At 41.2% G+C, this 17,069-nt stretch overlaps 1 protein-coding gene and 1 long non-coding RNA gene across 2 annotated transcripts in view; one reads left to right on the top strand and one right to left on the bottom strand.

Moving 5' to 3' along the window:
* The window catches only part of sema4ba (sema domain, immunoglobulin domain (Ig), transmembrane domain (TM) and short cytoplasmic domain, (semaphorin) 4Ba), a 28,051-nt gene extending 11,380 nt beyond the window's left edge, over nucleotides 1-16,671 (top strand). The window contains exons 2-14 of the mRNA XM_020654320.3: nucleotides 3,644-3,804; nucleotides 4,002-4,064; nucleotides 5,261-5,359; nucleotides 5,921-6,032; nucleotides 6,237-6,353; nucleotides 6,556-6,713; nucleotides 10,330-10,511; nucleotides 11,296-11,446; nucleotides 11,641-11,851; nucleotides 11,943-12,058; nucleotides 12,479-12,636; nucleotides 12,755-12,846; nucleotides 13,262-16,671. Of these exons, the coding sequence (XP_020509976.2) occupies nucleotides 3,644-3,804; nucleotides 4,002-4,064; nucleotides 5,261-5,359; nucleotides 5,921-6,032; nucleotides 6,237-6,353; nucleotides 6,556-6,713; nucleotides 10,330-10,511; nucleotides 11,296-11,446; nucleotides 11,641-11,851; nucleotides 11,943-12,058; nucleotides 12,479-12,636; nucleotides 12,755-12,846; nucleotides 13,262-14,037 (2,396 nt within the window). The 3' untranslated portion in view covers nucleotides 14,038-16,671. The remainder of the gene's footprint in view (nucleotides 1-3,643; nucleotides 3,805-4,001; nucleotides 4,065-5,260; nucleotides 5,360-5,920; nucleotides 6,033-6,236; nucleotides 6,354-6,555; nucleotides 6,714-10,329; nucleotides 10,512-11,295; nucleotides 11,447-11,640; nucleotides 11,852-11,942; nucleotides 12,059-12,478; nucleotides 12,637-12,754; nucleotides 12,847-13,261) is intronic.
* Nucleotides 1-17,069, bottom strand: part of LOC114921367 (uncharacterized) — a 28,976-nt gene that overhangs the window by 11,512 nt on the left and 395 nt on the right. The window contains exon 2 of the long non-coding RNA XR_003809669.2: nucleotides 16,918-17,054. This is a non-coding gene — a long non-coding RNA (uncharacterized lncRNA). The remainder of the gene's footprint in view (nucleotides 1-16,917; nucleotides 17,055-17,069) is intronic.

Here is a 17,069-nt window from a genome sequence, read left to right as displayed (position 1 = left end):
AGACTTTAAAGAAAAATAAAATTATACAAGATTCCAAAAAAACTCATACATAGAAATGATATGAGCAGTGCGAAGACATTTTTGAACCTTGTATTTATTCTTTGATGCTTTTATTTAGAGATTGAATGGGAAAACTCAATGTTACATACATTGTCACACAATGACCAACACCTCAGAAGAATATGGCATGTTTTAACCTTTTTTTGTTTTAAATTATTATTAGATAAAACAGCTGACGAGAGACAGGAAGTGCTGCGAGTAGAGAGTGGAGGATGCCATGCATCAGAGGTTGAATTAAGTCGAACGCACGGCTCAGCTGATCTGAGGACTGTTGCCTCTGTACATGGTTATGGCGTCATAACCGCTAGGCTATCGGCGCCCTGGAGTATGGCATGTTAACCAAAAGGGATTATGCTGAAAGTTGATCAATGTTTTCCTAAAAATTGTGAATGGAATTCTTTGTGCGGTCACAATCCCTCCTGGATCTCTTTAATGATACTCAATTATAGAGGCACTTTTGTTTTTCTTTGTCAGCTGTGGTCGCTGACAATGACAGTGGTGATCTGACTCCAGAGAATAACTGAGTAGATATACTCCTCTGTGAAAATCCCTCAAAGCTTTTGTTTTGATTCCAGCTTTGGCCTTTCTCTTTCCCTCTCTGTAGATCGCAGTTAAACTTGCCTAAAGGCTCTGTGGGGAGGAAATTGAGGGTGGGAGGGGGGTAACTGTACCAGCACTCTGTTTTATGCTGAAATCACGGTGACTAGGAAAGAGAGAGCATCCCCATGGGTCCATGTACAGTACGTAGAGCAGAGCCTCTTGTGGTTTTACAGACAGATTTAACTACAATATGGCTCTGTGTTGCCACGGTGACGGACTGCTATTAACGTGTTGTTTTTCCTGAGGGAGAGGATGTCGTTCACCCTTCTGTCCCTTCCCACTGAGGTGAGGTTATACCAGGTCACACGTTCTACAGGGCATGTACCACACAGTGAGCACAGTGACACCTCACTGTTTCTGGCCTGGATTTGTTTTTATACCCAGGATGTGCCACAAGTGTAATTATTACCACCAGCAACAGTGGTTTTAATCCAGTATGAAACAAATGCCTGTGAGGTCTAGAAAGTGGAACCTCTCTTACAAAAGGGAAAATTACTTTGCATTGTTAGCGGGTGATGGAGGAGGGTTTTTTTCTCCCGTCATGATTCTAAGAATTTTCTTATGATTCTTTGAGAACACAGCTCATGGTAGTAGGAAGCTTTATGAATACGCCCCAGGTTTCCCACCCTACATTTGGAATTTATTTCTTCATTGATTTAATTGAATTACTATATTTTCTACCAACAGCCACTCCCCCCCTTCAAAAGCAAGCTGACCTAGATCACATATTTCAGTGGCACTAACACATATTTATGTGAAAATGAAAGAAAGAATACTTTAATAATAATATACAGACCAGTCACACTTTGTCGATTACTTAATGAGGTTAAATGTTTTCGCCATTAAAGTCCTCTGTCCCAGAAAGTGATTTATAATTAAAGTTATCTTTAGATAAAAAATAAACCTCGCCCTGATTGAATTTGTTTTATTAGTTGTTATCTGAAATGTATTCTTCAATTAAAAGATTATGATCACAGTGGAACAAGTCCAGTATGTTATGTTATTTCACGTTTGTTTTTCAGAGGGAGGATGTTGATTCAAGAGGAGAGTCTGGGGGAAATATGAACAGGCAGGGAACTTTATGTTCAGTCTGCACTCCACTCATTTTCATACCATCGTCAGAGTCCAAACATTTAGCCAACATTTCTCTAATTCTCATTATGGAGGACCTCCCTCAATCAAAATGACTGTAGTTCCTTGGTCTGTTATTGTTTCCCTCACTCATCACATCACAGGGAGCAAAGGTCCTGTTTGAGAGCTTTTAGTCACGTCAGGTTTCCATCAGCTCCCTGCTTCTGTTTATGCTGGCGTGCAATTAAGGAACGTTTTTTTTTTTTTTAAACCGGGGAGAGTGGTGAAAGACTTCAGCATGCTGCAGGTCTGAGATACACATGAGGGCCTTCAAAGCAGTGATTAGGAGAGCTGATGACCCTTGTCTACAGTCAGGAGGTGTGAATATAGAGGGAGAAAATAATTCATGTACTCTGGAGGAATATGAGGGCTTTTTCTCTTCCTGTCACTTACGGTATGACGAGCTTGCAGGATTAAAAAGGTGCAGTTGTACACTCCCGTAGCTACTGTATGTTGTCCTTCAAAGATGATGTCCAATTACAGCATTGGTAGTCAGATAAATTCTACTGATCTTGGTTATAAATACCAAGTGTACTAAGGGCTCTTCTGCACCAAACCTCAAAAAACAAACTCCAGTCCGATTGCCAAGTTCGTTTGTGCTGGCATGAAAGCTGCTTATCAAACCTCAGTGCAGACCAAACAACCGTACCCGTAACTCTAAATATTGCTCGTGCGTGACATCCCTAGAAAGCTATGATTCCTGTGTTTCCAACCATGTAAAGTATTCCAAGATCCAACCACTTCAGTAGCCACAATCTACTCATCTGTCAGCCCACCAAACAACGCTCCAGCTGCTTTGGCAATGGTCCCTACAATCCAAATCCATTGAAAGATTTAATCCAAACACATCACATCCATATATATGTATATCCACAGATTTAATTATATTTGCCACCGTTCCCAATATCCCACAGTTTTTTTTTTTAATGTGTCATGTTCTTGAATAGAATTATTCGATTAAGATCCAACCAAAAGGCAGCTACATTTTTTGTTATATCTTAATCGACTCTGACCTTTGGATGACACCTTGTTTGGCCAGTTATAACCTTCCAGACTATATTAGCCAATGAGAGCATGAGTAGAGAAAAGGTGCCTGCCTATTCTGGTGTATGTATACCTGGGCCAATTCCACCTGACTGTGCCAACGACTGACTTAGCTTGTAGCTAATGAAATTCTTACCATGTGGAATATGCTGTGGCTCTGTTAACTGAAGGGAATTCCAACCAATTAGAGAGGATTTCCTTGCGTATCACATATTTTGGTCCGCTTGTAAATGTCCCATGTGTAAACAGATAATAACCATGTAATAAATTGGTCCATGATTCTGACCAGAGCAAAACAATATGTAGGCGGGAAAATGCCCTAAAATGCTGAAAATGAAGTTCCCAACTTTGAGTCTGGCAGAGACTTGTGTTACATGTTATCGACCTCATTTTCCCAGACTTCTGTCAGCTCTCTCCTGTGTGGTGGTTCGTCAGTAATTTAAATATTATTTAAGACTATGTGAGGTTGTTTTTCTCTGTATTTATTTTGATGAAATGTAATTTAAAAAAAACAGAAAAATGTTTCTGGGCTGTGCAGTTGTCATGAGAAACGAGCTGACTCCGCGAGGCTTTCCTGGAGTGACGCATTATGCTAATGTCTTTAATTAAGACAGAAAATGTACAGAATATGTGGGGTGTGCATCAAGTTTGATTACCTGAGCTAAAGCCTCTTCAAAATGCTTCCATTTGCATATTTGAGTGCCTGAGCTTTTAGCCATCACAATGTACTGTATGATGTCCTCTTGATATTGAGCATGCTCAGATTCAGTCATGAATTATCTCCTCTTTTCTGTCTGTTTGTGTCTAGATGCAAAGGAGAGGACCACCAGAAGTTTCTCAGTCAGCGGGGTCTTGAACTATACTTCCCTCCTCCTCAGTAAAGAAGACAACATGCTTTACATTGGCGCTCGGGAGATTCTCTTTGCTCTCAACCTGAGCGACATCAGTGCAGTCAAGCTACAAAGAAATGTAAGAGCTGAGTGTGTAAACTGCAGTTTTATTAACAGTACACTGTGTCAGTATTCATGTAGTTCAAACTGTACCCCAGAGGTGCAATAAGAATATGACTATATGTTTAATACTGTCCCAAAAGTCCAATATTGAAGATAACCATTCTCATTGTGCTATTCCTCTAGTATCAGTCTGACAGTGTTTCTTTTCTGCAGCTCACGTGGGAAACTCCAAAGATGAAGAGAGACGAGTGCAGTTTCAAAGGCAAAGACCTGCAGGCGAGTGAACCGCTGGTGTAAAAGCTCAGATAGCTTTAATCCAAATGGCTCAAACTTTATTTACATTACTGCAGGTTTCCCTGTTTAGTCACATCGTTGCACAAACACAAACCAAAAGCAAAACCCTCTCAAGCTGTAACTTTCCATTCCATCAGTGGGTTTTTCCATTCCTTTCAAACAAACTTAATCAACGACACTCTTTCTTTTGTCAATTCTTTCTTTCACTTTTAAAGGGTAAACTTAGGCCAAGAACAAAGTGACGTTATGATTATCGAGAGGTCAAGAGGAACACCTGACCATGAGGATCTGTTTGTTTTCAATATTTAAAAAGTTTCCAGAAATGATGAGGGTGAAAAGATGGCTAAAAATCTGTTTTTAAATTTTTTTTTTAAAGTGTTAAACTTAGGAAAAGTACTTTATCTTGACCTTGCATTTTCTATAAAGACAAATAAATACTGAGTGAAGTAACCCATTGGTTCTTGAAGGGATGTTTGGAATCACATCCATGGCGGTTGCCATATTGGAAATGCTGACTTTATCAAACTTCTGGTCACCCTAACGACAGGCAAAGAGCTCGAGCTGAGCCTTAAAGGGATACTTTACCCGTTGAAACATGAATCTGTATTGAAATTGGGTCGTATATATGTAGTAGAAAATACTACCAGGTTTCTAATGAGACAAAGCTTAATGCAAATGGGTAAAGTATCCCTTTAAGCCTCCTGACAAACTGCTACAGCTGGACGCTTGTTGTCAGATTAGTTACATCCTTAATAATGCATAACTCATCCATCATAAAATCAAAGTAATAAAAACATCCCCTGTACAGTTTGTGCAGATAAAGACATTAAGTTATGATACATGAATCTTTTTTGTAGCCAGCTGTAGACATTTTTGTCTAAGATGATGTTTTAATATGGGGTTTCTATGGGGCTTTTGGAGCCAGCCTCAAGTGGACACTTGAGGAACTGCAGTGCCCTTCTGCATTGGCTTCATTTTACAACACTGGAATTTTGGTTCTTGATCTTGACACAAGAAACAAAACAAATCTGTGGAAAAAATCTGAGAATTGTTTTGATTGAGTACAAATCGGAAAGATCCAGACATATAAAGAAAGTTAAATGGATATGTTTCTGTTTGTTTGTAGATCTACTGATTTTTCTACCTTTCTAAACCAAATTCTTCTGTTTCTCTTACAGACGGACTGCTTCAATTACATAAAGATTTTACTGCCGCTGAACAGCACTCATCTGTATGTTTGTGGAACATACGCCTTCAGCCCCACCTGTGCTTACATAGTGAGTGTTTATATAAAGCAGTCACATCTGCTATGACACATGTTCTTGTCTTGTAATTTCAGCATCTAAAAATTAATTTATTGCTTTATCTAAATGAAGTTGATTACCCCTGATGCAGAACTCTAGACTCCAGGTGTACTTTTTTTAGATTCTAGTGGGAGAGCATCTCCAATCTGCTGCTGCTTCCTGCCTCTCAGCTCAACATGTACGGCTGGCTGAGGCCCAGGCCGAGCTAAATACAATATACTGAATGTTGCATTATTTTATTACCTCCCGTGCCTCAGGGAAATGGATCCAAAATATTTAATGCATGTTATAAGATTACATAAGAATCGACCCACTTTTTCAATTCTTCCCCTACAAATCTTTTTTACAGCCTTTTAGAACAATCCCATTTACAAACACACAGGGCTGACCTGTGCTTCAACTTCACCCAGAGACTCACTGACCACCTTCTCACTGTGGGACACACAGACAGCGCCCACTGTCAGAGCAGGTTACATCTCTGTGTGTCTCGGCGGCGACATGTTGATGTGTGTTTGTGTCCCCCCCCTCCTCCAGAACACTGCCGACTTCTCCCTCGTCAAGAGCGACTCCGGCGAGATTGTAACAGAGGACGGACGAAGCCGCTGCCCGTTCAACCCCGAGTATAAGTCGACCGCCATCATGGCTGGTAAGGTCGCAGAACACCCGATAGCTGCCCATAAATTGAAGCGTTGTTTGAATCCTTACTGGTGATTTGAGTAAAGGTAAAAGGTGGATGTGGAGACAAAATGAAGACATAACATCTGGATTTCATTAGTGTGGAGGACACAGAAGTTGCTTTTTCCCCTTCTTGGTTACCTCTGTGATTAAATTGGTCTTCATTGCATTGCAGATGGAGAGCTGTATGCTGGCACAGTCAGTAATTTCCAAGGAAATGAACCAATCATCTACAAGAGTCTCAGCCAAGGGACTGCTCTTAAAACAGAAAACTCACTCAACTGGCTCCAAGGTACAGAAAGCTTGACCAGAAATCAATGAAATCAAATATTTGAAGTCCATAATTTGAGATGATCAGAGATTATGTTAATGCAAAGTGTTGACCTACAGTCTGTCAGAGTTAAGCGTGTAGATGTTGGCAGTAAAAGGGACATCTTTTTTTCCTGGATGACTGAGTTTTATAACCTGTTTTGTTCACGTTGTCCTCCTCTCAGACCCGGCCTTTGTCGGCTCTGCCTACATACAGGAGAGCCTGCCCAAGGGCAACCTCGTGGGCGACGACGATAAGATTTACTTCTTCTTCAGTGAAGCAGGAAAGGAGTTTGATTTCTTCGACAACACCATTGTGTCACGCATTGCTCGCGTGTGTAAGGTGAGTGATGCTTGAAGGCAGATCTTTTTTTTCCCCCCCTTCAGCAACCATCCCTGACTCTCTCTTATTTTACTACAGAAATCTATCAAACGCTCTGTTTCTGTGTTATTGTGGACATTCAGTATCTGCAGTCTTCAGCTCCTTACAGCTCTAATAAGACATGAAGAGCTCAGTCTTTCCGTGCCGTGACGCAGGTTCTTCTCTTGTTACAGAAAAACATTCCTCTTGCATGTTTCCCTCTGTTTGATTCTTTTTCCTCCAGATCCTCTCCTCCCTCAATTCTTATCATGTTTCACCAAATATTTTTGTTCAGACAGAACTCAGTGGCCTGTAAGACTTTGGCAAAAGATCCACGCCGAGAAACTTTGTATCCATCACCTGCTGACATTCTTAAACTCAAGGCTTTGAACTCAAATGCAGTTTATTTTCTACATACCATATATCAGGGGTTTTATTAGTTCCTAAAATGTCAGTACATCACAAACCTGTACTACTAATCAAACAGCTGCTTGTCTGAGTGAAAACACTCAAGTTCTTGCTGCCGTTTGATGGCTGCTTAGACTTTGTTTGTCTTTTCAAACTTGTATTTTGATCACAACGTCACAGGTATACATTCGAGAGCCTTTATGTTCTTTATTTTCTTCTCCAGGAGCCTAATGCCTTAAACGCTGTGTTAGCACTAAATTGTTGTAAGTACGCTGTGTTTAACAAAGCACATGTCAGGATGTATAAAAAATCAGCCTGATGTGAAAATGTGCGGGCCATCCCGGCGCACTCTTGTCATTTGACACTGCCAAATCACAAAGTTCTGAAACTCGCCAGATGCGCCACAATCAGCTGCTTAGGAGATATTAGGCTCAGATCCTCCAGCGTCCAATCCCTGAGTAAGGAACACCTAATAAAATGTGTTTTCTGGCCTCCACATCAGTAACAAGCACCTCAGAATTCACAGTCAGTGAAATTCCTCTTTTTCTCGTTCCTTTTCCAGCATTTTTTGGCCCATAGGTCCCGGCATGTGGCGCATTTATGTAATTTGCATAGTTTTTCAATGGGAGGAGACAGTAAGTACTTTCCCAATTTTGTGAGAAGCTGCAGCCTTTTACACATGAGGCCTCAGGTGTTTGTCTGACAGTCCTCCTGCTGTCACACAGAGGCAGGACTCCACCTACAGTGTTCCAGCTGTGAATCACAGGCATGCAGAAGTCAGACACTGCCCACAGGGTTTATATCGGCCCAAGTGTCATGAAATGATCCACTCAGTTTTTTTTTCCACAGATCCAGCTGAGGAAAAATCAGTCAAGTGAACAGAGAGATATGAAAGACCTGACTCAGAGGGTTTTCACACATCGGGTTGAAATATGCACCGAGTTCAAAATATCCTCAGACGGATGACCCATAAGGAAATGAGTAATAATGTGTCACTTTATGGGAGTGTGCCTCCCACCCACATTGAACACGATGAAGCTTTAAAACGTTATGTAAATGCTCAGAGGATATATGGTGTCAGTTTGTTTAGATAACACAATACAGTGATCCCTGTTCAAATACGTTCTTAGTTTAAATCCTCCCTCTCCCTCTCCCTCTCTCTCTCTCTTATCCCTTGTTTGACTTGTAATGTTAGCGTCAGCGCTGTTGTTTGTTTATTTAGGTGTTTAGTACACAAGGCTAACTACGGAATGATAAACAAACGTTTTGCAGGAAAACAAGCAGAGCAAAACAAACGCATGTTTCCATTTTTCAGAACTGCTCCGTTTCCCGGAAAGAAGCCACCATGGCCTTCCTGCCATGTTTTGTTTTTAACAAGAAAGGCTTTTTACAAAAGATTAATGAACAGGGTGCATTTGCTTCAATTATTCAGAAGGCAGTTTAAGCACAGAGTGGCATTAAATTATAAAAGTAGGTTTAGCTGGGAGGACTGGAGAACACGCTGCATGTTGCTCATTATCTGCCCGGGTTAGTACGATAAGTAATTGCTTCAGAAGCTCGGCGTTGGTCATGTGTCATTTCCCTTTCCATCGAGTGCTGCCATTTTCCTTTTTGATTAATGTGAACACTAAAGTGGACTCAAGTGAAGATTGATGAAGCACGGGGTTTTGGGTAGTTCACATCAGTTAGTGTTTCTCTTTTCTGCATTTCACATTTTGAAAACGACTTATTCCTCCTAAGAGGCAACTTTCATCTCGGTAGATCTACACCAGTGAGGGGTAATAGTAGAAAATATTACCATGACCTGAGGCTGTACACTGTGAGACACTGTAGGTGGTTCAGCATATCATCCTCCATTTGAATATTCTGGTTTCTTAGTTTGTGTCGGAAAATCATCTGCAGTCACCTTTCTGAGCGCTCTTTGGACTGTTTTGCATTCATCACAAATTGTGACTGCATTAAAGATGTTGTTTCTCTCCATTTACCACAGATATACTCATACTCTTTACACTTTACTCTTTTACACTTTACTCATAGTTTTTCTTTTTATATCTATTTATATCTGCACCTATTTGATTTTTTATATGTAAATACATGCTGCTGTTTTTTATCCTGCACTACAACGAGCCAAATGCAACGAAATTTCGTTCTTATCTGCACTGTAAAGTACAAGTTTGAATGACAATAAAGAAAGTCTAAGTCTAAGTCTATATATCCTTTAGTACAAGTTTTTAAGCCAAATTAGTCTCTCCATTGTCAAGGAGGCCCGGTGTCAGTTATCATTTTTAAGGCTTGTTCCAACATCACAGCACAATTAATCGTTAAACTCTTTTTTCTGTTTCATTTAAAAATATTTAACTTCACAAAGTTTTAAAGGCTTTATATGCTGATATCTTGATCCAGCAGATGTCACCCTTGAGCACCTGCATGAAACCAAAACAACTCGCGCTGCATTGTTGTGTTAGCATGCTAATGCTAGCGATCTTTATTATGCTGGTATCTTCACACTGCATGTAAATTTACCTGAAATGAGCGTGATCTAGAAACACAGTTAAGCAGTGAGTACAGTATGTTATTCTTCTTTTCTCTAGTCCCTCAATTAAACAACTTTTATACTCGAGGGGAGGAGTCAGCCGGCCGTCCCGGCGATGTAAACAAAGTGAAGATAGGACTCTGAAAACTCTGAAAGCATCACAGACAGTGGGACTCGGGTGTTTCACCCATTGTAGACAGTCATGACTCACAGAGTTATTTTCAGAGGATATACTTGATTTATATTACATTTAAGTGTGAAAAAATTGCATAGAAAGCCTTTAAAGTGTTTTGTAGTCCAAGCCAGCTGAGGTGATCGATGTTGTTTTCACAACATAAAATCTGCTGCCTCATGGTAAACTGTTGATATATCTTCTATATTTCAGTATTGATAAATGCCTACTCTGCATTATTTTCCCAATAACACTTAATCATACAGTATGTTACTGTATTCTATTCTATGGCAACATACTGCATGATGTACATCATTATTTCATGCCTTTTACAAGCCTGTCAGATCCCATCAAATCAGGTTTTTTTTCCCAGATGTATTTTCAACATCATCCCCTCTCACAGGTGTCAGACTGATATTCTTGCACCCTCTACTGGCCGCACACGGAACCACCGCTCTAAACTCCTACAATGTCTTGTGTTGCAGGGCGACGTTGGAGGAGAGAGGGTTCTGCAGAAGAAATTTACGACCTTCCTAAAGGCTCAACTCTTGTGCTCTCTGCCTGACGATGGCTTCCCTTTTAACATAATCCAGGACATGTTCGTTCTGACACCCAGCCCAGAGGGGTGGGAACACACCGTGTTTTATGGAGTCTTCACGTCTCAGTGGTGAGGACAAGACTTCCCTCTGCTTTGATTTATACATCAACTCATTTTGTATAGTGAGACCTTCACATGTTGAGTAAATGGAGAACACGAGTATTAGAAATGTCTCTTTGTCCGTGTTATTTTATACAAAATGCATATGAGGCTCTACAGAAGCTGCCTTCAAGGACACCAGGGTCCTCTAGTAATGTGGTCATTTTTAGTTAATGAATGAAGGTTGATCAGCAGTTACACGTGTGCAGTTACATACTTGATGTGTTTTTGAACGGGTGATTAGAATTTATTTTCTATATATCATTAAAGTGGACTACTTCTGGCTATAAAATAGAATAAAACAAAACCACAATTACATACATAGCCATGTTAGTGAATGCTTTAAATCATTATTTAGACCTAGATTTGGCAGGCTCATTTATCTATATTATAAAAAAAGTTTCATTTGAATAAAAAAATGTTTTTCTCTCAATACTTAAAGGGTCATGAAGAAAGAGGGGTTCTTTTAGGAGGGGTTCTAGCTCATCTGATATTTCATGTTATGATGTTTATTCACAGGGACCATATACAAACACATTCATCATGAATGGGAGAAATGAGGAGTATTTTGTATTGAGGCTGCTACTATTGTGCTGTTCAATATGAGCAGTAATTTTAAAAAGAAGACACTCTTAATACAGTGGTTTTGAGACTTTGAGTAGAAAGTGTTCTCCTCTCTTGAAAGGCTCTAAGATCATGATGAAATTATATGATTTATTAGTATTGAGAGGAAGCTTGATTTTTGTCTCATCAGGTATAAAGGTGCTTCAGGAAGCTCTGCAGTTTGTTCCTTTACTATGGATCAGGTGGAAAAAGCATTCAGTGGGCGATACCGTGAGGTCAACAGGGAGACTCAACAGTGGTATACGTACAACCACCCGGTGCCAGAGCCTCGACCTGGAGTGGTGAGTAGTACCCTCCTGCTGCCCTCTGCTGGAGATGGCAGTACTCTGCAGTCATGTCATGTCATAGATGCATGCAGGAGATTCAGATATCTTATTCTGATTTTTTTTTAATCAAAAACATGAAATATTAAAAGTGCTTTGCTGCAACAATTGATGTCATCATCTAATGTGAGGAAACATATCCCCCTCCACAGTGCATCACAAATGCCCTGAGGGAACAGGGCATCTCGTCCTCGCTGCACATGCCCGACAAGGTGCTGAACTTTGTCAAAGACCACTTCCTGATGGACAGCGTCATCCGCAGCCAGCCTCTCCTGCTGAAACGTAATGTCCGATACACGCAGATAGCCGTCCATCGAGTCAAGGCTGCAAAGAAGGCATACCACGTGCTCTTCATCGGCACAGGTACATCTACTCTAACAATCAATCATAGACGCCTGCATCAACACCCCTTTTTTAGTTTAATCTAATTCAGGTCATTTTTTCTGTCTTGTAGACGATGGCAGGATTCATAAAGCGATTAACGTGAAGAACAAGATGCACATCATCGAGGAGATGGTTCTCTTCAGCAGTTCCCAACCGGTGCAGCACATCGAGCTGGACACTGAAAAGGTACGGGCAGAGTGTACAGAGCGAGGAAACGTGCCCGACTTGTTTTACAGAGTGTACTCTCATGATGTGATCTGATGACAAGCTGAGTAAACTCATTTATTGGCAGTTTAGAGATTCCATGAGCCATGAAGAGTCGGAGCCTAAAGCAGAGCTCATGTTCAATGAGATAATTACATCCAACTGTCTCTCTCAGGGGATCTGCAAACAGCTGGGTTTAAACAGCTGGGACTGTAGCTTTTTTCTGTTGTACTTTTGGGCCAGAATAAATACTAATAACGGTTATCAGAAAAAAGGCTAAGTTTGCCGTTTTTAGATCAGGATGAGACAGACAATATTCCCGGTGAATCATGTAACTCTAACTGTATTTGGGGAATTGTCTCCCCCCCACCTCCCCCTGCTTCTGCCATCTCTCCTCCACAGGGCCGGCTTTATGTTTCCTCTTTCTCTGAGCTGGTTGATGTCCCAGTAGCTAACTGCACAAACTATCAGAGCTGCGGGGAATGCGTCCTCTCCAGGGATCCGTACTGTGCCTGGAATGGGAGGCAGTGTGTGGATGTCAGACAGGCCGCTCCTAGCAAGTATGCATCCCTCTTGTCGATTCATCTACACACAGTTTAAGTTAAAAAAAAATTTAAAAAACATTCCTAAAAGATGTAAACCACAGATGGTAAGAGCATTTCAAAATTGTTGTTTCAGTGCCTGGCAGCAGGATGTTGACGAGGCAGACACATCGGCTATTTGCAACAAGACAGTGCCAAGCCCACGGTTTGCTAAACCTCCACCTACACGTAAGTGACCTCCTCCTCTTCTGTTGGCTGTGGTAGATTTCCAAAGCAGCTCTGTGCTTGGTTTAAGCATGCTTTGCATCCCAGTTCAAATCTTGATCAGATATATATTCTTGTGGGGCGCTGGTGGTGCAGTGGTTAGTGCACGCGTCCCATATATGGAGGCTATAGTCCTCAACGTGGGCGGCCCGGGTTCGAATCCGTCCTGTGGCTCCTTTTGTCGCATGTCAATCCCTACTCTCTCTCCCTTCTCTATCCACTGTCCTATCTCTCCAATAAAGGCACAAAAAGCCCCCCAAAAAATGTATTCTTGCATCCAAGTACAATTACTCTGAATACTGAATTTGAGATGATGCTACAGATTATTAAATGCAGAAACCTGACATGCATCTATGCCTCTGCTCTGCCTTCCTCACAGGACCATCTTCATGCCAGGTGATTATTATCCCGGCCAACACGTTCAAAGTACTGCCTTGCAAGCTGCGCTCTAATCTGGCCGAGAGGAAGTGGCAGTTCAGTGAGAGCGCAGGTCACTTCCACTACCCCAGCCCAGAGGGGGGGCTGGTCGTCGTGGCTCAGGCTGACAGGCAAGAGAGCTACGAGTGCTGGTCAGTGGAGGAAGGCTTCAAGCAGCTGCTGGCAAACTACTGCGTGAGGGGCGAGGCCAAGCAGGAGAGCACCACCCTGACGGGCCGCTCGCACGCGCCGCACGTCTCCCAGGAGGAGTTCTTCATCCTGCCGGGGAAGGCGCGCTCGCCGCAGATCAACACAAAGACCTACTGGAACGAGCTGATAGTGGTGTGCGCCCTCTTGGCGTTCTCCCTGCTCGTCTTCTCGCTGTTCGTGGTCTACAGGCACCGCGACCACATGAAGTCCATACTCAAGGAGGGAGAGTGCCCGAACATGCAGCAGAAGAAGCCCAGGATAGTCGTGGGGAAACCCGCCGAGAACTTGCCGCTGAACGGCAGCGCGGTCACAACGTCCGCCTCGGACCACAAAGGGTACCAGACCCTTAACGACAACTACATCTGTAGCACGCCGCCGCATGAGTGCTCGTCGCCTGAGAACAGCAAGAGCTTCTCGGAATCGGAGAAGAGGCCTCTGAACTTGAAAGAGAGCCGCGTGGAGATCTCTCCCACGTGCCCGCGGCCACGAGTCAGACTGGGCTCTGAGATTAAAGACTCGATAGTTTGAGACATGACTTCATGTAATGTGGAGCGACGCATTTTCAAAACTGAAAGGAAAGGGTGCACTTGATGAGAAAGACACAAAAAATGAGGGGACCCTGAGGAGCACCCTGAGGAGCACCAGGCTCTTTGTGGAGAGATATTTCATTACACAGATTTTGCACTTTTCTTTTTTTGTTCTATCCCCGTGGTCCATGTACATTTCTTATTGTCCTCTCACTCCCTCTTACTGAGTGCATTCGAAAGCGCACTGAAGAAGTTCCAGTTTGCCTCCAGACTTTTTTTTTTCCACACAGCTCACAGGAATGTATCAAGCGTAGGGTTGTAGGTGGCCTGACCATGATTCAGTGATGGGATTTCACAGCATTTGCCAAGCAGTCCGTCCATCAATTAAAATCTACTGGCAGTTGCTTTGAAAGCCCAGAGTGAGATTCAAGCTTGTTTCTAACTAACAGCTGATGCAGTGTTTGCCGTGTTATTCCCCTTCTATCATATGGTAAGAGCCCTACCCTATCGCTGAGGCTATGCACTATGTACTTGTTCTGTAGCAAAGTAAACACTCACACCAAAATATACAAAACAATCCAGTGGCAGGAAGGACGGGGGGGGAAAAAAATGTCATGACATAGATTTTTAGAGAGCCTGTGTGTATTCACAGATATACTTATTGTTAAATATAACACTTCAACCGAGAAATAATACAGAGCAAAAGAGCATTAGGTAAAGAACACACATATAAGTAATCACCTCAGAGGACATGTTGTAGAAACTCTTACCACTTTAATCACTACACACACCAAAAAAAAACCTATGTAGGTAGATATGAAAACAGTTTTCTTTTTTTTTTTTTAGTATTGGTATTATGAGCTGGTAGAAAGACTCGACTTTCTGCAAGGTTTTTTTTTGTTATAAATGTTATAAAGGAAAAAAATCTCATTCCAGGTATTATCTTGAGATAGGCAGTCTATGCAAAGCAAACAATGTGAAGTGGAGGCAAACACCATGACATCCTCTCCTCGAGACTGAGTTAGCTTACACACACACACACACACACACACACACACACACACACACACACACACACACACACACACACACACACACACACACACACACACACACACACACACACACACACACACACACACACACACACACACTAACTCTAAGTATGCAAGAGGCTCTAGCCATTTCCTGGTGTTCTAGGGAGAACGATACAAGACATTTTTCATTGCAACATTTTCAGACGAAAGTATAATCAACATTTGAATACTGCACCTACTCATTATTTGACATAAATAGCCTAACAAACATCTATATAGCATCAACTTGGAAAAACACATGAACTGGTGAGAGTTAAAGTATGGCAGAAATGCCCTCTGCTTACTTAAATGATCTTAAAGGCAACTGTAAAAGGCAATAATAATCACTGTCATCCCCATTATTAAACATCATCTTGATTAACCATCTCATGTTCCAGAAATAATAAAACCATCAAATCCAAGCGATTCATGAGTCAGATGTTAAGAGTAACTTTAAAGCATTTTGTCATTACTATGGAAGTCTTATTTCAGTTTGGCTGTGCAGCCTTCAAAATTCAAATCTCACAAAACAAAAAGCAGGAAGGAGTACTTGCTTTGACTCAGAATGCATTCGATTTGCACATGATGCTGAAAAGCCTTAGTATAATGCAGGTTCTGGGTTTGATAACAAATCTGCCTTGAGGTAAATGAATAATGCCTTCTGAAATAATAATAATAATAATCAAGAGATTTGCCTCTTGGGATTGTTAAACCCACCAGGTAGTCGTGCTGTGGAGTCGAACACTACACTTCAGGTGTGACAGGAGGACCGCTCGCGCTCAGACACGAGAGTGAAAACGTGGAACCCACGTCGTTGAATACTGTCAAGATTGTACTGTATGGCTTCATGAGGGGGTTTTATTTGATCTTTTGTTATGGTGGCTTCAACATCTGTCAGGGATGAGATTTTAAAAAATGTAGCACATAAATAACCACTGGTGGATGTTTTTTTTAAATATTGGATTAAAGATAAGCATAAGTATTACATTACATTTCTTTTAATGGCACTGCAAAAATGACTTCTGTGTGAATTTCAAAGACTGGCCACTTATAATCAACGCCAGGGTCAAGAAACACTCATGCTCTGACTGTTATTAAAAAAAAACAAATGGCAGCTTTTTGTGAAGTGGCGCTCATCGGAACAATTACTCAATTGACACGCAGAACAAAATATTTAGTGGCATTGATTTTTGAGTGAAATACGCGCAGGTATTGAACATGCTTTTATTTGAATACAAGCCTAAAAAAAAAAAATAACGCCCACCATGAAAGTATTGTCGTCTGCTCTCTCTTAATAAAAACCACTGTAGTCTGGCCTTCTATTTGTGACAGTACAAGTTGCTCAGACTTCTTATCAACATGTATTGTAAGTAAAAAAAAGAGTTTTTATGTAAAAAAAAAAAAAAAAAAATGTTTTGTAAATTCAGCTGCCAAAATATTGTGAATTGTATTTTTTTTGTATCATACATCACTACTGTTTTTTCCTCTTTTTTTTGTATTGTATATAAAAAGCACTTTATTTTAATTTTTCAAATAAAGATCAAATGGATAATTTTCTATTTGAATGACTCGTGATTTTAAATACGTGGAAAATTCTAACATGCAATGCTTGGGTAAGATGTTGATGTTTTTTTAGGTTTTATTAGCAGGCAACCTATTTCACTATTTAATCTTTTAGGGTGGAGTCAGACAAACTCTGCAAAGGGGAACTAAGAGGAGTGTCTGATAAAACTGTCACATGCACACACCTTAAAGGCAAATAGAGCCACTTGCGTATCTGTTATATTGTATTTAAGTTCACTTACTGATGACATCTCTTCTGGATTCATCCAAATAAACGACGGTTGCTATGACAGCAGGTAGAAAGTGGGACATTGGGTCCACCTGTTCGGACGATACCCGCCTACGTGGAGACATGGACCAATCAGCGCCTCTTTAGCACCTATGTAAAAAAAAA

This window comes from Labrus bergylta, chromosome 7 (genome assembly GCF_963930695.1).
Source record: "Labrus bergylta chromosome 7, fLabBer1.1, whole genome shotgun sequence".
Classification (NCBI taxonomy): Eukaryota; Metazoa; Chordata; class Actinopteri; order Labriformes; family Labridae; genus Labrus; species Labrus bergylta.
Note: the sequence above shows the minus strand (reverse complement) of the source record. Positions and strands in the feature narration are given on the sequence as shown.